The sequence below is a fragment of the Marmota monax genome, unplaced genomic scaffold (genome assembly GCF_021218885.2).
Source record: "Marmota monax isolate L192 unplaced genomic scaffold, Marmota_monax_Labrador192_F-V1.1 WCK01_AAM20220418_F8-fsc00055, whole genome shotgun sequence".
Lineage (NCBI taxonomy): Eukaryota > Metazoa > Chordata > Mammalia > Rodentia > Sciuridae > Marmota > Marmota monax.
In genome coordinates, this window is record NW_026695205.1 from 1,792,849 (window position 1) to 1,815,460 (window position 22,612).

A 22,612-nucleotide genomic window follows, 5' to 3' on the forward strand; every position below is an offset into this window, starting at 1 on the left:
ACTGAAAGAACTATAAAAAGGGGAGACAACATCCCTTCCACGGATTCCACCTCTTGGGTCCCCTTCTTCCTCCGGGAGAAGTCTTTTCTGCTGTCCTTTAATAAACTTCTAATTTCTACTCTGAAAAAAAAAAAAAAAAAAAGAAAACTACAGAACACTAAAGAAAGAAATTGAAGAAGACCTCAGAAAACGGAAAGATTTCCCATGCTGTTAGCTTTAAGTTTTTTTTTGGTTTTGTTTTTAAGATTTTATTGATGCTAGGGTAATTAGGGGTAAGGAATGGAATATCCATTTGTATAAGAACAAACTATTCTGAATAGGAATTTGTACACATTGCATCTATGAACCATTCTTTTTCTCCTTCCAAAGAAAGCCAATGCCTCAAAACTATTAATTTTTCCAATGGTCCAAATGCTATAAGGTACCAAATTAACTATTAAAATTAAGATAATGGAATGAGAAAAAAGAAAGCATAACTTAATCATTGATTCTTCAAGTGAGAAAATATCTGTTGAACCTAGAGATGACCACAGACCAAAGAACTGTTCAATGTTAAACAAACACACAAAGTGACCATTCATACATCAGAATGCCAGATAGTTTTCATATTAACCATTGAGAGAAAGAGAACAAGTGATACTGGTTATTTTTACAGAATTCTGATTCCTGGTGGGTTAAGACTACTCAGGAGTCCACGTTTTAGAATCTAAAGTTTCTTTCTTTCTTTTTTTTTTTTGAGAGAGAGAGAGAGAATTTTTTAATATTTATTTTTTAGTTTTCGGTGGACATAAACATCTTTATTTTATTTTTATGTGGTGCTGAGGATGGAACCCAGTGCCCTGAGCATGCCAGGCGAGCATACTATGGCTTGAGCCACATCCTCAGCCCCTCTAAAGTTTCTTGATGAATTTAGAATCCAAATGATGAGTACTGGATAGTGTAAGACATATTTGTATTCAGTTAGGATTGCAAGATAAATTTTTCTTTTCCAATATAAATATGAAAGTGTTAAGATTATGGCCTTGAGGAGCAACTATGGAACTTAGTAGTTAAGTCATTTATCTCTTAAATACCATTTTCCTAATTTATTGAAAAATAACAACACCATCATAATTACCACACCTATGCTGACCATCTCAAAGTCTCATTATTCATGAGACTGAATAAGATAATGTGAAAGTTCTTTGGCAACTTCAGAGTGCAATGAAGAGGTTATATGCCAGTTATTACTATATTTATGTTTTGAAAACTAGGATTCAACATTCAAATTTGTATTAGGCTACTGAATACTACTAGTGCTTTCTCCACCAAGGATATTGGGAATATACAATATTTTTTTCCCCTTCCGGCTTGCCAGAGAGAAAAAGAAAGTGAACATGAAAGAGAGTGAAAGAGAGAGTGTATTCTTTGTATGTCAGTTAGCTTTTTATAGTTAAAATGTATTTGTATTTTGAGGACCATTCATCCATAATTTCACAATTGAAGGGAATTTTCTCTCAGGCAGAGCCATATACCTTAAGAATCTTTATATCATTTTGGATTAGAATCCAATTAAACTCTACATGAGTATTTTAAAAGAAGGGGTATTCTGCTAACCTTGAGAGTTAGAGAAGATGAAAAACTGCCTGAAGAGACTAAAAAGTTACAGAGATTGGTTGGGTTGGGAGAGACTTTAAAGCTATACATACAAAAGTAATGAGAGTGGCTTCTTAATGGTTTGAAGAAGAGTCTGGTTTAGTTGATTCACAGGTCATAGATATATAGCAATAAGAATAGCTTCATGGTTGGGTGTGGTGGTGCATGCCTATAATCCCAGCAGCTAGGGAGGCTGAGATAAGAGGATAGCAAGTTCAAAGCCAGCCTCAGCAACTTAGGCCCTACGCAACTTAGCAAGATCCAGTATCAAAAAACAAAAAGGGCTGGGGATGTGGCTCAGTGGTTGAGGGCCCCTGGGTTCAATCACTGGTACAAAAAAAAAAAAAAAAAAAAAAATGAAGAGAGCTTCTTCATGCCTAGGATGGATGTGTGTAGTTTACCTAAGTAGGTATATACATATACATACACAAGCAATTGAGAGTGAACTTGTAGAAAGTCCCTCTCTAAAATATGTAAATATGTCTTAAACTTCAAGACATATTGGTACTTAAAATTCTCTCTCTTCACTTCGGTTATCTCTATCTTCACTTCACTTATTACATTTCACTTTATTTTTGTCATACCTACCGTATCACTAATACATTATTTATCTTTTTCATTTTAATTAAATTTTAACTAAAGGCAGGATTTACTGGAGGCCCAGACATCACCTGGAAGTCAGGGGGACATGGCAGGAACAGGGAATTCCTGTGCTCTACAGGCAAAGCCACTGTATAAGGGTGCACAGAACCAGCAAAACCAGTCAAAGCTGGGGCCAAGGAACTTTGGTGTTAATCTTTAACAATACCTCACTATCTTCCTTGATCTTTCCTTTCTACTCACAGATGGACGAGATTGATTCAAGCTGCCTGGTATTTTACTATAGACCTGGTGATGTCCTCGATGACCACTGGGGTAACTGACAAAGGCTGCAGGAATGGGGGTGGGGGTGGGTTCCAGAAGCTCTGGACAGCAGGGCTTGGTAGGCATGAGGACATAGGCAGCAGCACTGGCATCCAAAGAAATGACAGGAATAGCACAGCACCACTGTAGAGCAGAAAGGCAGGAACCCCCACTTGCAGTCCATGATGAGAGAGGAGGATAATCAAAGGCCATACGTTACATGAAGAAAGGACGCCAAACCCAGGAAGAGCAGCTTCTTCTTACCTGGGTGGAAGTCATGTGATCACCTCTTTTAAAAGAGTCATTTTTTAGTTAGCTAAGCCCTTGTGCCAAGCAATATCAATAAAATGAGTTTGATGTTCTCTACATATTTTATATATTTATATATAAATTTATATATTCATGATTATGTATTTTTCTAATATATATCAAAACAATTACATGAGTGATTAAATAAATATCTTGTGTGCACTTAAATGCAAACATCACATTTTGGGAACACTGGCCTATAGAACAAAGTACCATCAATAAAAAGATTGTAACTACTGATATCAAGTTATTAGAAGAAAAATGGATGGCATGTGAGAACACTTTGTAAACTGCACCGTACTTTATATATCCACACACACACTACAGTTCTCCCCCTGCTGGATTTTAAAAGCAGAGTACAATAAATTGTTTCTGTGTTGGTAGAGGGGAAATCCTGACAAGAAGTTTAAGTTCTTATTTGATATATGTGTATCTGGAAGGCAAAATAATATAGCACTGAGTTTCAAAAAATTAATAGAAAATCAACATTTAAAGGAGAAAAATACCTTTGTAGTTGTAGGATCTTATCACTTTAGCACATAGGGCACAGAAAAGCTGCTTTACTGTGAAATTAGGATTTTCTATTCAATAGCAATTTGAGATAATGTAGCTATTAAAACTAATACCAACTTAACTATTAGGAATTTATTACTTCAAGGCAACTAATTTGATAGCTTTCTATTTCATATGGTTAATAAGATATTGCCTGAATTAACTTTTTTTTCTCTGTGATTTGTTATGGGTAACTTTATTGAATGTAAGTGCCTTGGAAACTAATGGCATTTTAAAGAATACACAAAGGAAATAGGACCTTAGCCCTTAAAAGCATATTAAGAACAAGAACTACAACAAAAATAACATGAGTAATCTAGGCTTTAACTGTTAAGTGAAAAGATGTAAGTGATTCATTCCACTGGTGATGGTGGTAGTTACTATGCCTTTTGAATAACTAATATGGGCTGGGGTTGTGGCTCAGTGGTAGAGTGCTTGCCTAGCACATGTGAGGCACTGGGTTCAATCCTTAGCACCATAAATAAATAAATAAATAAATAAATAAATAAAATAAAGGTTTAGTGTCCATTTACAACTAAAAATAAAAAATGAAAAAAAAACTAATACAAGGTTTGATAAATTATGAGAGACTGCACAATGGGAAATGGACATTTTGGATGCTATTTTATCTACTGCTATTTTATTAGTTGAATCTTTTTTGGGGGGTGGGGGTTGGAATCTTATTTTCAGCCACTTTCTGATATATCTTAGCACTTTGTATAGCATTCAGTAGGTGGTGGTCAAAAAAACAAAATATCAGACCTTATGATTGTATGTAGATATATGACTATGATCGTATGTAGATATATGACTACATGACTGGTATGATTCTACATCATGTACAACCAGAAGAATGAGAAAATTAGACTCCACTCATATATGATGTTTCAAAGTGCATTCTACTGTCAAGTATAACTAATTAGATCAAATAAAATAAAAAATAAAATTTACAAAATAAGTTAGATTATCTTCACTCTTCTTCCAATTCATGACAAATCTTTACAAAATTATTAAGAGATTAGAAGTAATATTAAATAAATCAACTGTATTTTTTCCCACTCCACTGCATTAGATTGAAAGAAAATACAGTGATTTTTATTTCAAAATTATTATTATATGTGAAAAAAAGCAATATACTAATTTTTGGAGTTTTTCTTTTGGTCTTAAATGTGCTGATCTTACTTCTCAATTATATTATCAACTAAGGATGACACATCATCTAGTTTTTATTTTGTTTTGTTCCTGTTTTTGAGATACTGGGGATTGAACCAAGTAGCACTCTACCACTGAGCTACATACCCATTCCATTTTATTTTGAGATAGGATCTCATCAAGTTGCCTAGGCTGGCCTCAAACTTGTGATCCTCCTGCTTTAGCCTCCTGAGTAGCTAGGGTTACAGCAGTGAGCCATTGTACCTTGCTCATTGTTCTTTTGCATGGCAGTAACTAATTAAGTGACCTCAATAAAATATATCTCAATATATTTTAATACTCTGGGTTCTCTTTAGAATTTACTACTAAAGCAGAGTTTACTATTAGGAGAAGGACACTATTTTTCTTCTAGTCTCAAAGGCTTTCCCTATATGATTGTTTGATCTATCTCCTTTATGAGCTGGATATATAGCACAAATTATTATCTGCATTTACAGTTAAAGAACTTGCAGAAATTGAGGTTTAGCACCCATCCTGCTTAGCTACATCCTTATGAAGAGAATTTATATCCACAGACTTTTAAAAGGAAAATTAAAGAAAATAAAGCATGAAAAGGAAGCAAGGGAACAGGATTTCCAATATAAATCTCTCCCTTTTGAGATGAAGCTGCATAGGGTTTTCCTGGGAAAAATAATAATGTTTTAGGGCAAAAGGGCCTGCCAGAGCCAGTTTCATTGTTACTACATTTAGTCATAACGTGGCTGTGCTGGGAACAACTGAGAACAGGCCAGTTGCCTATTCCTTGCTAGGATGTATTAGATGTAAATAAGACTTGTTGGTTTCAACTTCTTCTTAGTCTGAAATACATTCTCATAAATAATGCTTCTGCTATCAACACCAAAGAAAGGGCTATCTAAATTAATAAGTAAACATCAAGAGTGCTTGAGAGTTTGGTTAGAAGAGGGTTTAACAAGTCCAAATATGAACATTGCCACATTATACTAATAAGCTTGCCAAACACCTATTTTAAAAGGCCTCTTCAAATTCGAATATCTATCATTAGGGATAAATCTAACCAACCCAGACATTATAAATAAACAAACAAGGTCCATTTTTTTTATACAGAGTACATGATACATGAGAAATAAAAGAGAAGAAAATGAGAAAACAGAAATCCAATCAGAGGTTCAAGGGAACAAAATATTAAAAGAGTTTCCTGAAAAAAACGTTCTTTCTCTATAAGTTGTTTGACTAGGATTTTATTTCTTTCCTACTCCTTATCTGGAGAAGACTGAAGCCAGTCACACTGCCAACAATGGCCTCTCTTTTGTGCTAAGCTACAAATGGAATTTGCAGGGGACAAAGGCCTACAGAACAATCCCCACAAAGAAATCCTCTAGTTTTGGGAAGAGAAAAATTCCCCAACATAATTTGCAATTAAAATCTATAAAGGAATTCGTCTTAAAAAATGTGCTGATGGGGCTGGGGATGTGGCTCAAGCGGTAGCGCGCTCGCTTGGGATGTATGCGGCCCAGGTTCGATCCTCAGCACCACATACAAAGATCTTTGTATGTTGTATCAACATACAAAGATGTTGTGTCTGCCGATAACTAAAAAATAAATATAAAAGAAATAAAAAAATAAAATAAAGTTTGGGTTTAAAAAAAAATGTGCTGATTATATAGAACTTTAGAAGATTCATGGGAGTGAGATGAGAAACACAAGCAAGAAATGGCAAGATAAGCAATGCAATGAGTAAGGATATAAGTTCAAAAGAATGAACCATCTGGGTAGAAAAAGTCTTAGAAAAAACCCAGAAACCTGAACAACCAAAATCCAGTGATTTATTCTTCAACTGATGTGACAGTGGAAGTTACCAGCACGAAGATGAATATCTAAAGCTGTTCTAGGTGATCTCATTGTGGCTGTAATCCACTTCATGTCAACACATCACAGATATTCCCTAACTCCTTAATGATTGTGGCACAGAAATTAATTTTTAAATTGTTTTTTGGAGATAGTACGCAATTCCATCTCTCATGCATCCAGACAGCCTTATATTTACTCACAGGAACATTTATTCTACGCTTATGTGAATGGTACGTTTTCCTATAGTAAAAATATTGTATGGAACAACTGGTTCTAGCCAAACACACAAAAGGCTACTGAATTATATTATTCATAAACAATCAGCCTGAGTCATGGGCCCTGGGAATTGAGGACTACATGATTCAGGAAGAATGAATGGGTGGGCAGAATTTTAATCTTTCTTTTCTTTCTAGGGCTGGACCTAAGTCAACTTAAAAAACAAAACAAAACAAAACAAAAACAAAAACCACGACAGATCTTTCCATGTCCTTTCCCTGTCTGCCAATCTTATGTCCTATCTCATCCTTAGTGTCCTCTTGAACTCTAAACCTCCAAGTAGATGTTTGCTTTCACATGGTATTCCGTTTCTAAAATTACTTATCTTTCTGTTCTTCCCCTAATACATACTCACATTGTTAAAAGTAGTTGATATCAACTAGAAGCTAGCACAAAAGCAAGGTAAAAAAACCTAATTCACAAAAAAGTGTAAATGATTGATAGCCTTCTAACATAAAATTATGTTTATGTGAATACATGTGTGTATAAATACACATACATTTATATACAAAGGTATGTACATTATATATATATAAAGGATATATAGGAATATATGTATTTTTCCTTTTGTTTAGACGAAAATGTCTATTAAATCAAATGAATTGGTGAAAATTTGGAAAATATAACAAAATAAAAATGAAAAATTTAAGACTGAAGAAAAACTTTATTATTCAAGAAAGAATGATCGAGTAGGAGGTTCTGCCCAGAAAGTGTGCTCCTCAGCATTAGCCTAAGTTGGTCATGCTTTTTTCACCCCCCTCCTCTGCTTCTGATGTTCTATTTATTTCTTCTTTAAATAATTAGTGATGTAAGGGCAAGAGGCTCTGATCACGGCAGAGTGAAGGTAGAAACTGCCCAATTAGTATGTGCCTACCCATAAAAATGCAAATATATGGGAGAGATACTTTGGGATTTTATTTAAGTCTCCTTGCCCAGTTATTTCGCTGCATAAAAATTTTTGTCATATAATTCTTTTAATCACATACTCTTCAGTACTTATAAAATATAATTAGGTTTCAAATAATCCAATGATTTTATCTAAAAATATTTTTTAGATAAAAAATAGTTACACACACCTTTAAGCTTATTAATTCATTTCAAAGGGTAAAATATATACTGGTGCCTCAAAATGTAAGGAAGAAATGATGAAATTCTTAGCAAACAAATAAGAAAAAAACTTGAAAACTCATATTAAGATTGGTGTGACACTAACTGGGCTTAACAGTAACACAAGGGAGCTGCAAATGTTTAGAATACCTGTCAACTGATTGTGTTTCTCTTTTTACCCTTTTTTACTTTGTCTCTACAGGGGTTTAGTTGTTTATTTTTCTAGCCACTTCCAGGAAAAGGCAAATGGGACTTGGTATTTCTATAGGGAATTGGGGGGTGAAGTGAGGAGTAGTTACTTAAAATTCTCAGCTCAAAAGGTAAAATTTAATTCTCAAAGCTTAAGGAAAAAAAATTAAGAAGGAATAATTTCCAGATTTTTACAACATATATTATGGTTGATTTCACCTGTAGATTTCCTAGTTTAAATGTGTACTTATTCATTTAACATTGTAGATCTGTTCTAAGTGCAAAATGAGGTAGCTGCTCTGCTGCTTGTAGAAAAGGAAAGGCCTCCTGAGTGTTTGTTAGAGAGTCTCCTAAGGGTAATGAGTCAAACCACATTTTGCTGTCTCACCTAACCAGAAACCTCCCAAACTTGTCATTTCCTCCTTCCATTTAAAGGTTGCAGAAAATATTCTTAAGGAGAGATCTTGTTAATAATGGGATTTGCTGATAATCCCCCTCCCCTATTGATTTACATATAAAGTCCAAGATTTGCACCAAGTAGAAGCCAAACCACTTCAGTATGTGTCCCTACCTGCTGTGTCTGTTGTCTCTGAATTGCTCTCACTTTGGGAACAGGGCTCTCTCTGGAGGAAGAAGACTGCTGTCGGGACCGGCTCCCATTCTGCACAGGTTCAGCCACCAGGGCTGCAGATGCCACTGACATGCTCCCCGTACTACGTAAGGATGCACTGTGTGGCAGGGATGGGGGTGCTTTGGCTCGGGCACCTAACCCGGCCTGGTCCATTTTTCGGATTTGGGCCTGCCCAGTACTGTTTTGACGTGGCAGAGCAAGAGGTATGTGTCTGTCTGGCATTGTGTGCCGCCGGGAGAAATCTTCACTCTGAGTGCTACGTTTGGTAAAATCTTCCATGCTGCTATTGCTGGGTCCACTGAGTTTGAAGTCTTCACTGTTACTTTGGCTTCTAGAACTGGCAGTGCTTAGGTTCTCCAAACTGGAATCTACAGAGGCCTTTGGCATTGCTGGAATTGGGTTATTGAGGTGATAGACAGGGTTCTGGAATGACAAGGGCTGGAGACTTCCTGGTTGGTTCAAGGCTGGGTGCAGGGGCCTTCTTACTTGGGGGGCACTCTGGGGAGTGCTCTGAGTTTCCCGCAGTTGTTTGATGCTGGCCACCTGGGTTATGGAAAGCTGACTTCCTGTCAGGCGCATAGGCACATCAAGCATGATAGATGCATGCTCCACCTGAGCAGCATGAGTGTCCTGGAGGTCCATGAGGGAGATGCTCCGACCATTAGGAAGGCTGCTTTCCTTTTCATCCTTTTCAGAATAAGTCATACTCTGGGAGGAGGCCTGCTGAACAAGAAGTAATGTTTTGCCTCTGAAATAGCTGTCTGTATTTTCCTGGCTTGGAGATTTTAGTTTATGCAAGTCACTGTGGATAAGGAAAGGATCCTGGGTTACTCTTGAGAGCAAATTCAACATAGTTAAGATTCTTTAATTTTGGAAACTTTTCTGAAGTTTTAGAAGCTCAATATGGATACCTAAACTTTCTTTAGAAATTCAGGTTTCATCATTACAATTCTTAGAATAAAATCTAGCATTTTAACTTTTTCTTTAAAGGTAGAGAATAATACCCCATCACAATCTTTAGTTTTTACTAGAATTCCAATAATAATCCACTTGGATTTAAATCCTCCAATTTATACTTAGTTCCATTTAAACCTTCAAGAGAAGCAGCTGTGAGTAGACAACCAAAGGGTCCCTGCTAAAGGAACAAACCTTGCCAATTCGGAATAGAAGTCTAAGCAACAATGTTGTATGTACCTGTCTAGTTGACACAATCAGCTATAAAATGGCTTTAACTGATGGTCTTTCAGAGTTTTGAGTGCTATACCACACAAAAACATCAATTTCATAAAATCCCTAATCTTCCATAAAGCACGATATAGATTTTGAATGCATTTACTGAACATAACTCTATACTATCATTCTAAAAAATGTTATCCTATCTTGTGCTTTATAACAATTGGATTTATCTCAAATGATTTTCTTTAATTGCTTATAAACTTATTGCAAATTCAACAAATGAGTCAAAAGAGATTTCTGCTAAATTTAAACATTATCTTTTTCTGAGAGTAGTACAAACCCTCTTTTGCATACCTGTCAGTGGGGTCTTCAAATATTTTCTGCAGCCCAGAGGAGAGGCTTCCACTGACGTTTGGACTAGAGTTATGCTCAGCGAAGCGTCTCAGTTGCTGTTGTATTGGCGTAGGATTAGTCAGGGACTTGGTAATATCAGCAAGAACACGAGGAAGAGGACCCAGTTTTGCCACGGTTGCCTGTAGGAAGGAATTTTCACCCTGATTGGATAATAAGCATTGTGACATCCACCACAGATTGTTTTTGGGACAACGATGCCCATTGATTGGAGGGGTGTAGGTTGAGGGAAGGGTAGGTATTTGCGTATGGGAGTGGTAGGTTCATAATGCATTGTTATGGAGCAGCAAAATCATGGCGTCGAGATGAATGGAGGAGGCGAAACAAGGTGCAGCAGACATTGAGGAAAGAAAGGAAATAGAAATTAGGATTATGCAAATAAAAAGTCATGCTCAAAATAATCAAACTATTGCCATTCCGACTAAAGTAAGCATGCAAAGCAAACTGAATCTTTGGGTAGCTAACAGACCAAGGTGGGGAAGGGGAGGGGAGGAACCAAACACCTTCTAACCAAAAGGAACTTTGAGACCAGAGGACTGGCTAGTGTGATGAAACTTCCAAAGAAAAAGGATCATGTGAGAAAAGAAACTCATGCTGACATACAAGATGCTGCATACAGGGATCCAGAGCACTGCAGGACATGCAGTTAGTTGATACTGCCATCCTCTATCCTAGTCAATCTTGGGAACCCTGACCCATTCCCAGCTGTTTCCATTAATAATGTAATTTCCTTTTTATTTAAACAATGAATAGGGCAAATTCTGTCTATGAGATATTTACTTTTTAAACAGAGACTAAAAAGGAGAAAGTATGTTTATGTATCAAAGCCTGTTAAAAAGCCTTTGATCTTGAATAAGTCAGGACTATTCACAAGATAACCATATATGCAATGAAGTCATTCAATAAAGAAAAATTTTTCAGTATTTGCTTTATCTATCTCAATCTTTTTTTTTTCTTTAGGGAATTTTTCTCATGGGGTCTTATGGGGCCATCTCAACTGTTAGTTTTACATGGCTGCCTTTGGGTGTTCTTTATCTTCTCAACATTCAATAGACTTTTCTGAATGAATTTAATGAATGCCTCTGAAGAATCTCTTTACTTGCTGAATAATGATGAACCATGATTCATAATAAAGAAATTTACCCTGAACAGAGCTGCAACTTAAAATATAGCTTGCATTTCTAAAAATGAAGAATAGGTTCTTGAGAGTATGGAATGGTTTATTGTCTTCTAAACGTTTTAAGCACCAGTGGACACACTCCCATTTATATTTCCTCGGGAAAATGATCTTTGTTAGTAGGTTTTATTCCTCTCTAATTGTTATTAATATAACATTTCTATAATTAATAGGAAAATGGAGGAAAACAATTCACTACAGAAAAATAACTTTGTTTTTTACAATTACTCTAACATACTACTAAACTGTTTTCTACTATAAGCCTGTTCTTTTTTTGTCAAATTCCAGAAGAAAGAAAATGATTGGCATGCTTTACATTTACTTATTAATAGAATATTAACACATAATAACATTCTTTCTGTCAGAAAATAATAATAGATTTATATATTCTTAATTCATATCTGTAGAAAAAATAGGATTTTCATACCCCATAAGACTCAGCACTAATAACTATAAACTTAAACTTGTAGAATAAAAAAATTTTTCATAGGTAAAGCTATAAACATGATAAACAGCATTTTCTATGTCTGTCCTTTTGTTAGAAATTACTAGAATGAAATTTCATATCATCTTATACATGATAAGGATGTATGTACCAATATTTTCTATTAATTTCTAGGCAAGTTTCAGATATGTATTATATATGAATTTATAGAAATATATTTCATTAACTCAGTTAATTATTTTAAAAATGTTAATGATTTCATTATTTTCTAGAATTTCATGGCTGCAGATCACAATATTTGCTCAGCAATGATAACCATTTGCTTTCTGATATCTAGGGCAAAAGGTTGCTTTCAATTAGCAGAAAGGGTAGTGCTCTCATTCCAGAATTCAGATGCACCGAACAGATGCACTATCTCCCAGTTCCCATCACTCATCCAGCCTACTTTACCTTATCAAGTTGGGAAACTACTTCCCACAGTAAGGAATGCAAAACTGAAAGCTCTCGGCCCAGATCAATGTAACCATCAAAGCCTGGGGTGTTTGAGATGGTGTCTGGATTAGAAATCTCCAAGAGAAAGCGCTTCATTCCACCCCATTCATGTTCTAAAAAATCATTCATGAATGCCATGTATTCCTCTTTGTTACCAAACCTGACGCAGAGAGTGAGAAAATGAGAAAGAAAAGAGAGATGATCATTTTAAGTTGACTTTATACAGAGTTATAAAAATTTAAAAAATTGTAGAGATAACAACTCATTTTGTTTTTCTGTAAATGAGAGTACTAAAATATATTTTTCTTTTTTTTTTTTTTTGAGTGGTACTGGGGATGATAGAACACAGGTCCTCCAACATGCTAGGAAAGTGAACTATCACTAAGTTACATCTCCTGCAGCCCTAAAAAATCTAGTTTCTTAATATTTAATATATACCAAAAAACTGAATAGCTTTCTATTCTCACTATAGGGTTAAGCCTAGACTCATTTCCCCCTGCTCTGGTATTTAAAGCTCTCTATGATATAGCCCTTATTTATCGACTAAATGTTCACCAGTGTAAATTTTAATATTGATTGTTTCTTCAAAGTTTCCTAAATACATTATACAGTATTTCACTTCTTCCCCCTTATCCATGGTATTTAGTACAAGACCTTCAATGAATGCCTGAAACTGTGAGTAGTGCAGAACCCTATATATACTATGCTTTCCCCCACACATACATAACTATGATAAACTTTCACCTTTTCATTTAAACACAGCCTCTATAGCTTCTCTTTAGCATCTCTGAATTTCTAACATCAAAACTCTTGTTCTGTTAAGTAAAATAAGGTTACTTGAACACAAGCACTATGATACTTCGACAATCTGACAGCCAAGATGGTTACTAACAACAAGTTGGTAGCAAATACAACATGAATACACGGAACAAAGGTATGATTCATGCCCTGTGTGAGACAGAGCTGGACAGCATGACATCTCCTTATGCTACTCAAAATGGCATTTAATTTTAAACTTATTATTTCTGAAATCTTTAGTTTAATATTTTTGAATCATGGGTGACCATGGGTAAAACTAAAACCTTGGAAAGCAAAATCTTGGATAAGGGGAAACTACTTATTCTTTTTCTTCTTTAAGCCTTTGGTTGTGTTCATTATTTCTACTAAATAGGTTCTAGCTATCTTCGGAGACTATTTAAGTCTATAAAAAAACTTGTTCAAAAATAATCTAGAAATAATTTTTTTATCAGAATTAGCTCAAATATGGGTAAGTATACTATATTTCTGCTTTGGCTTATATATACAGGGTACACAAAATTAAAATAGTGGACTTATAAAAAAATCACAATTTATACTAAAAAAATCCTGTTTCATTAAAGTTTTAATTATTTTCTTCAACATACTACTAATAGAAACTTGTTTTTAAGCCTTAATATTAAATACATCTATGATCAATTTTGCAAGTGTGAATTCTTTTCCAGTTATTTTTAAAACTTATTTTCAATAAATTATAAAACAATACAAACTTACTGAAGAAAAAGTTAAAAACAATGAAAAATGTTTCATTTTTCTTTCTTCAGAAAGATAAATTATGGGTACATCCATTTACCTACTAAAACATATCTGCTATTTACATATAAGTACAATTATAGTCTCCTAACTTTTTAAATTTTTTTTTTAAAAAAAGGTTAAAATACACAATGAACACTATATATCTTTCATCTACATTAACCAAATGTTAAAATTTTGTCAAATTTGCTTTCACTCTTCTCTCTCTCTATATTATGCTATTTTTTTGAACTGTTTTAAACTAAGTTATAGACATTATCACCTCTGAATACTTAGCATCATTTTATTCAGAAAAAAGGAGTATCTCTACATAAGCCAATGCCATCTTCATACTAAAACTTTAAAAACATGATTTATGAATCATCTACAGTCCATATTTAAATTCTACCAATTGTCCCCCAAATAATGTTTACAGATTTTTTTTCAATTTAAAATCCAAGTTTTGGTCTGGGACTGTGGCTCAGCAGTAGCACACTTGCCTTGCATGTGTGAGGTACTGGGTTTGATTCTCAATACCATGTAAAAATAAATAAAAATTCATCTTACTGTTCTTCCTTAGATTCTTGTGTTTTCATATTGCTAGAATTATAACATATGTATCATGTTATATATCGTCCTTTTTTTTAGTACTTTTCACTGAATTTTATCTTCAACATTTTCCATATTTTTGTTCTTTGAAAACAATGTTTTAAGTGGCTATGAATATTTCACTGAATGTGTATACCATGGTTATTTAATATTTACTTCCAATTTTTTGCTGTTTTTCAATTTTTATTGATAACAAAAAAATCTGGTAATAGGGAGTAATGAGGCTCATCAGTCTGATCCAAATTTTAGGACTCATGTTATTTTTTTTAAAACCATGTGTTTTTAGAGTGGTTATGGTAGGTAGCATCACCTACTTGGCAAAGTTGGCCAGGTTCTGAATGACCTTGGCAATAAGAGTTAGAGTCCGAGATGTACGGTCATCAGGATACTCTTGCATAAGGTTGAAGAGACTGGGAGACATAATGGCTGGGCAAAGAAAACGGAGAAACAATGAGGCACTAATGAGCCGCTCACTGATGTCTTGCTTGCCGCGGTTCAGGCACTGCTGTTTCCATGATGCAAACACTTCTTTCAATTCACGAGGGAAAACACTGGGGAAGGAAAAAAAAAATCAAAAACCTCTAAATACGAAAATACCATAACCCATGAAAGCACAAATGATCCCACTCTGACTCAGCCCACCTCTGTATTACAGTCAGGCTATAGGAAGACCTAGGAGAGACGCAAAGATGAGGATCTGCCCAATTCATGGCAGAGAGGTGGTGAGGAAATCACAGAAAACCAGATGGAGACTGGAAACTGGAAACTACAAAACTCTGAATTAATGTATATTTAGTTTTGCAAAAAGGGTAAATGTCATGAGACTCCTGATGAAACCATCTAGTTTAGTACAGCTTACTGTGATTTCTCTAAAGATTGTTCATCAAAAATCTTCCACAATCTCACCAATTTCTGGGGGTACAGCAATGACTAAAATTCATGAACACAGCTATTCAAGATTAGAAAAGCTAGAAAGCTAGAAAAATACTTTGGGTTTTAGAGGATGTAGAATTAAAATTATGGGAAAGATTATATAGATAGTTCAAAAGTACTTCTCTTATGAACTGTTAGAAGAAAGGAAATAAACATTTTAATTTATATACATTTATCAAATTATCCCCAAACCAGCAAGACAAACATCAGTGCCCACATTCCTCAATCTCAAAATTGGCCATTCTGAATACTTATTTTTTCTATAATTGAAATTTTTATTACTATAAAATTTTAATATTTTCTGCATTTGAATTTAGTCTTTATCCATTTTGTGGAAAGTGGCTGTTTTTAATAACTCATGCTATTTATATTTTACAGATTTAGGCAAACATAAATCTCCACTTCTAAACTTTATAATTGAGATCTGAGTTTCTTTCAACAAAAACAACAAAAAGGTAAACTGTGCATTGTATTTTGGTTTTCTTTAACAGTTCTTTATTAAAGAAGAGTGGAGCTTTCAAGGATCCTTCTATTACTTGAGGTTCAGGCTAGTTATAACAATTCTTAAAGGTGTGCAATAATTCTTACAAAATCAATAGGAAACAATTTTTATATCAAAATTGTTAGTACTAAGGTAAATGAAAGCTTTTAAAAACTGTGAGGTCTGCTGAAGCATACCATCCTGGATGGGTATTTAAACTCCCAGTGAAGCACAGTGTACTAGGTGGTCAGCATCCTTCTAGTTATTTGTTTTCTTCTTCTAATTTTAACCTTGAGATAGCACCGGAGAGGTCAAATGTTAACCCTTCAAGAAACTCCAGAAGGCCTTCTTCTGTCCTATTTTCTATGCCTCAAGAGCAACTAGCAAAATGATGTTTATTTTAATGGTTGAACCCTTTGTACACTCCCCTTCAAGAAGTAATATTTCTCGTAGGCTGTGGTGGTGCATGCCTATAATCCCAGTGACATGGATGTAGAGACAGGGGGATTGCAAATTCAAGGCTGGCCTCAGCAACTTAGCAAGGCCCTGTCTCAAAATAAAACATATAAAAAGGACTAGAGACAGAGCTCAGTGGTGAAGTGCCCCCAGGTTCAACTTCAAATCCTAGTACCAAAAAAGAAAAAAAAATGTTTCTCAGCATTTGCTTCTCAATGGTTATCATTAGTGTCCATGGATTGAACTAGGATCTGTTTTTCTCTTGTGTTCCCCAATGTTCCTCTCCCCAAATCCCTTTCTTTTCAATATTCATGCATTCTCAGTGGGCAAAGACATCAATGCAAATTTAACATTAATCATGTTTGTGTGCTAAGGACACACAGATTTTTCAGTAAAATTAATTGTGGCAAAGCTGAAAATAAAAAAGGAGAATATCTGCTTAAAATGGAGATTTATATTTTAGGAATATATTAAGGTAACTTTCAATTTTTCCCTTAAGTCCTCCCTTTGTGATGACTTTTATATGAAGAAACTTAAGTTCCACGAGCAAGGGTCTACCATGGACACCAGCTCACCAGTACGAGTTGATGATCTTGCAGAAAGCCAGTTCACAGCACATTTTTAGGTTGCTTTGATGGTCTATCAGTTCACTAGATGAACATTTGCTAGGGTCCACTTCACAGTTCTCATCCGATTCATACAAAGCTTTGATGAACTCCCCTATTTGAGGAGAAAAGGTGACAGAAAATATAACTATATTTAGTATCTTCCTGAATAGGATAAAAGGATTTAGGATTTCTGTCCTAAAATCTATAATGGGATTTTTTTTTCCTCAGACTTCATATGGGAAGCACAAAAGACTGCTCACAAAAGTTCACTGTTTTGGAACCTAATAGTTCTCATATCCCACATACCATGTTTATTTTCTTTAACCTGGAAGTAGAATAATAGCAACTACTAACATCATCAATATAGTATTTATAAAAATAGTAACAATATGACTTTAAACAAGGTAGTTATCTTTTACTAGAACCCACAAATAAATTAGCACAAACCTGTAATTTGTTATAAGGCTACCTTTACCAGAGAAACTAATTATCGTAGAATAACAACCCGAGCCAGATTGAATAGCCCACCTAAGTAAGGTCCTAGGGGCCATGTGGGTGCCAAGTCTAACCCTAACCCTAACTCCAACCCCACAGAGGTAAGTGAGGCTCTCTAGACCTATTTCTTATAATGGGGACAGTCATTTAATCTGGCACAAATTATAGCAGGTCCCTTTTTATATACCCTAATGTTTTTCCACAGAAACTTAGCTTAGAAGCCCTTATACAACCTATCCCATATAAAGCTACACCTAGTATTCTCCAAAAGAACAAATCATTACCTTACCTGTTCATCCTTTACTACATACTATACCTGTATGCTTATAGTGTTCCAAATTTTATACTGTTTTGTGCTTATTTATTCATTTCTGTCTCATTTCTAGAATGAATATGCTTGGAGGTTAAGAACAAGCTTCGAATCATGTTCAAATCCCTATCACCTTGAATAGCTCTTGAAGCATTCTAATTTTAACTTTGAGATAGCACTGGGGAGGTCAAATGTTAACCCTGCATGAAACTCTAGAAGGCCTTCTGGAGCTCAATAAACATTTTTTTTGGGGGGGTGTACTGGGGACACTCGACCACTGAGCCACATCCTCAGTCCTTTTTGATATTTTATTTAGGGACAGGGTCTTGCTGAGTTGCTGAAGCTGGCTCTGACCTCACGATCCTCCTGCCTTAGCCTCCCCAGCTGCTGGGATTACAGGCATACACGACAGGGCCTAATTTCAAAAAACATTTATCAGAGATGGCAGGATGTATTCTGGTTTTCTTTAACAGGTCTTTATTAAAGAGTGGAGCTTTCAAGGATCCTTCTATTATTTGAGGTTCAGGTTAGTTATAACACTTCTTAAAGGTGAGCAATAATTCCTACCAAATCAAGTAGCAGTAGCAATAGGAAACATTTTTATATCAAAATTGTTAGTACTAAGGTAAATGAAAGCTTTTAAAAATAGCTATGACAGGATGGGAAATGAAAATTTGGAAGAAACATGCTTAGAGAATAAGAAGCAAACTGATATTCAGAAAAGGTGGTGGTGAGAGACAGAGGTTTAATTTCATTTTGTTACATATGGATTTCCAATTTTCCTAGCTCCATTTGTTGAGGAGGCTATTTTTTCTTCAATGTATGTTTTTGGTGTCTTTTTCTAGTATGAGATAATTGTATTTATGTGGATTTGTCTCTGTGTCTTCTATTTTGTATCACTGATCTACATGTCTATTTTGGTACCAACACAAGGCTATTTTTGTTAGTATTGCTCTGTAGTATAGTTTAGAGTCTGGTATTGAGATGCCTCTTGCTTCACTCTTCTTGTTAAGAATTGCTTTGGCTATTCTGGATATTACCCTGTCCACAAATCAACTCAAAAGTGGATCAAAGACATGAGAATGGAGACCCTATGTCTAATACAAGAAAAAGTAGGCCCAAATCTTCATCATGTTGGCTTAGGACCTGACTTCCTTAACAAGACTCCTAAAGTGCAAGAAGTAAAATCAAGATCCCATAAATGGGATAGATTCAAACTAAAAAGCTTCTTCTCAGCAAAGGAAACAATCAATAAGATGACGAGAGAACCTACAAAATGGAAAAAATCTTTACTACACACACACATCAGATAGGGCATTAATCTCCAGAATATATAAAGAACTCAATAAATTCAATACCAAAAAACCAAATAACCCAATCAATAAATGGGCTAAGGAACTGAAAAGACACTTTATAGAAGAAGAAATACAATCGATCAAAAAATGTTCATTGGGTTGGGGTTGTGGCTCAATAGTAGAGCGGTTGCCTAGCATGTGTGAGGTACTGGGTTCAATTCTCAGCACCACATAAAAATAAATAAAATAAAGGTCAATCAACAACTAAAAAAAACTTAAAAAATGTTTATCATCTCTAGCAATTAGAGAAATGCAAATCAAAACTAAGATTCCATCTCCCTCTAGTCAGAATGGCAATTACCAAAAATACAAGCAATAATAAATGTTGGTGAGGAAGTGGGAAAAAACATACACTCATTCATTGCTGGTGGGACTGCAAATTAGTAAACCACTATGGAAAGCACTATGGAGATACCTCAGAAAACTTGGAATGGAACCACCACTTGGCCCAGCTACCTATCCCACTCTTCGGTTTATACCCAAAGGATTTAAAATCAGCATACTAGAGTGATGTAGCCACATCAATATCTATAGCAGTTCAATTCACAATAGCTAAACTATGGAACCAACCTAGATGCCCTTCAAGAGATGAATGGATAAAGAAAATGGTACGTATATACAATGGAATACTACTCAGCCTTAAAGAAGAATAAAATTATAGCATTTGCAGGTAAATGGATGAAACTAGAGAATATCATGCTAAGTGAAATAAGCCAATCCCCCAAAACCACAAGCCAAATGTTTTCTCTGACAAGTGGATGCTGATCCATGGTGGGGCAAGGGGATAGGAAAGAAACTTTGGTTTGTGTTGAGGGGTATGAGTATGGGGCTGTAGAGATTGGAAGGATGGTAAATGAGACAGACATTTATTACCCTATTTACATGTATGATTACACTACTGGAGTGACTGTGCACCATGTACAGCCAGAGGAATGAGAAGTTGTGCTCCATTTGTGTAAAATATGTCAAAATGAATTCATGTATAACTAATTAGAATAAAAAAAATAAAAAATAAAAGGTGGTAGCACATAGAAAAAGTAAAGGCTTTGCAGCCAGACACATTTGGGATCAAAATCCTGGATCCACTACTTAGACAAGGAAGCCTTGAAAATAATCAGAGCCTAACTAGGTGCTTAGGTTGTTTAAATGTAAGTTTGTGTCCAGAATGTTCTATGACGTGTTCTTTATGAAAAGCATTAACTATTACCTAGCACTAACATTTCATGTGTTAGGAATAGGTTAAAAGGTATGGATATAGAAATCTGCTTTTATCAATTTTCACCAGGGTGAAAATTGGACCTTTTGAGGGACTTATTTCATGTGTCTCACAGATGGTATTTCCTGTGTGTCATAGGACACCAACATGAATCACTTCAATCCAGTAGGTAAAGGGGGTTAACAGATGGAAGATTTAAACCTAAATGAGGCAGAGACCATGCAGTAAAGAGTAATGCTTTTATTCAGATAAATGAAGACAGGCTAAAGAACAGGTTGACTGGCAATATCAATCCTCTCTGAGAATTTTTCAAAGACAGATGCATCTATTTTTTTTGTTCAAGGTGTATGAAATATAACAAAACTTTGGGAAGAAGACAATCCAACCCCTGTTTTGAATAGGTTGCCAATTGTTTCTGTTTATGTTCTTAGAAGCAGCAGCCATTTTCAGCAACCTGTTTCTTAGATAACAGGTAAGGTAGCAGAGATCTTGGAGGGGTTACCTGAATTTCTTCCCGTGTTTACTGAACTATTTTCATGCCTCATTGAGTTAATCAGATATTTAATTATTCACTGTCATATCAAAGGACTTGTATCCACAATTCAATTTGGAAATTATTTCACTCAGAAATCCTGTCCCACATTGATTTTTAGAATATGAATATCTGATTTCAAAGGAGGTAGTCAACAAATTTCACCCCTATGTCCTTTGAATGGAGAATATTGTTTGAGGTGTCTCGTTGTTGATTTGTATAAGACAACAGAAATTAAAGTGAACCATGACATATAATTTATGATTGTAATAAGCTCTTTATGTAAATGAGACTAATAATCTTTCAGTACCTTTCCTAATGTTAGTGAAAATCCATCTATTACTCTCATCAATTACTATTAGACCTTAAACTGCAGTATGCAACTAGAGTTGAAGATAAGTAGGAATGCTCTCTACTGTTATCTAGGACTTAGTGTTTCCCTGGTTTTCTTTCTTTGGCATTCTCTCTCTGATCTTTTGGATTCTTCTTCTTTCTTCTACACCATAAACCCAGAGATCTGTGCACTGTGAGATCTGTCTTTGGCTCATGTGTTTTCCTGCTCTGGTAACCTCATAGATTCATTTTTCCCCTTCACATGGGTAAGTTAGGTCCAAATTTCCAACAGCCAGCTAGACAGATGTCCTGGCTTGCTTTCTTACCTAAAATCCCTGAGATTTCCTACCAGAACTTCAAATAACAGTTCCTCTCTTCCAAACCAACTATTTCTATAATTTCTGTTAAGAAATCTCATCATACCCCCCCACATTCTCAAAGGTCCAGAATTCTAGATAACACTTGATCCTTCTTACTTCCTACTTTTCCATGAACCGAAAAAGCTGCCAAGTCCTATCAGTTCAACTTTAACATTTCTCATATCCATCTTTTCTCTATTATTATTTGCAGAGATTGCCTCATTACAATCTCTTTATTTCTTGCCTTGCTTATTACAATGGCTTCTTATAGTTTTTAAAATATTTTTATTTTAGTTGTACACAATACGTTTATTTTGTTTATTTATTTTTATGTGGTGTTGAGGTTTGAACCCAGGGTTTCGCACATGCTAGGCAAGTGCTCTACCGCTGAGCCACAACCCCAGCCCCAGGCTTCTTAACTGATTTCTGCATTCAGTTGCTTTCTTTGTCAATCCATCTTACATTAATTTCATTGAAATTAATCTTACATTAATTAATCTTACATTAATTTCATTGAAAATAACATACTCGAAACTTTCAGTTGCTTTCTAATGATTCCTACAAAATAAAAATCTTTAATTAGGATCTGAAAATACTGGCTCTAATTATTTTCTAATTGTTTGTTGTTGTTCACTTATCTCTTTCATGTCCTTTTGCCACTTAATGGTTTATTCCGTAATGCCTGATTCTTTCACCTCTTTTTTTTTTTGGTACTGGGGATTGAACCCAGCAGTGCTTTACCACTGAGCTATATCCACATTCCTTTTTTATTTTTTATTTTGAGACAGGGTTTTGCTAAATTGCTGAGGCTGGACTCAAACTTGCAATGCTTCTGCCTCAGTGCCTCAGCTTCCCAGAAGCTGAGATTATTGGCTTGTGTCACTACGTCCAACTCTCTTATCTCTCTTTTTGTTCATGCAGTCCCCTCAACCTCCCATGCTAATCCCTGTCATTGCTCTTGCCCAAAGTATGTTTACAACCTTCCTACCATTCTAGGTATACACACACCATAAGGGAAAGTTTACATTCTGTCAAGTTGAAATTAATTTTAAA

The 22,612-nt window shown here is 35.1% G+C and overlaps 1 protein-coding gene across 7 annotated transcripts in view; it reads right to left on the minus strand.

Annotated features, from left to right (window-relative positions):
- Rasal2 (RAS protein activator like 2) overlaps positions 1 to 22,612 on the minus strand; it is a 361,482-nt gene that overhangs the window by 21,900 nt on the left and 316,970 nt on the right. For 5 of the 7 annotated variants that reach the window (XM_046430001.2, XM_046430002.2, XM_058574494.1 and 2 more), the window contains 5 exons: positions 16,927 to 17,071; positions 14,796 to 15,032; positions 12,283 to 12,484; positions 10,154 to 10,353; positions 8,564 to 9,425 (listed from right to left, as the gene is read on the minus strand). In XM_046430001.2, the coding sequence (XP_046285957.1) occupies positions 8,564 to 9,425; positions 10,154 to 10,353; positions 12,283 to 12,484; positions 14,796 to 15,032; positions 16,927 to 17,071 (1,646 nt within the window). The remainder of the gene's footprint in view (positions 1 to 8,563; positions 9,426 to 10,153; positions 10,354 to 12,282; positions 12,485 to 14,795; positions 15,033 to 16,926; positions 17,072 to 22,612) is intronic. The other 2 variants (XM_046430004.2, XM_046430003.2) reach the window with 1 other exon arrangement.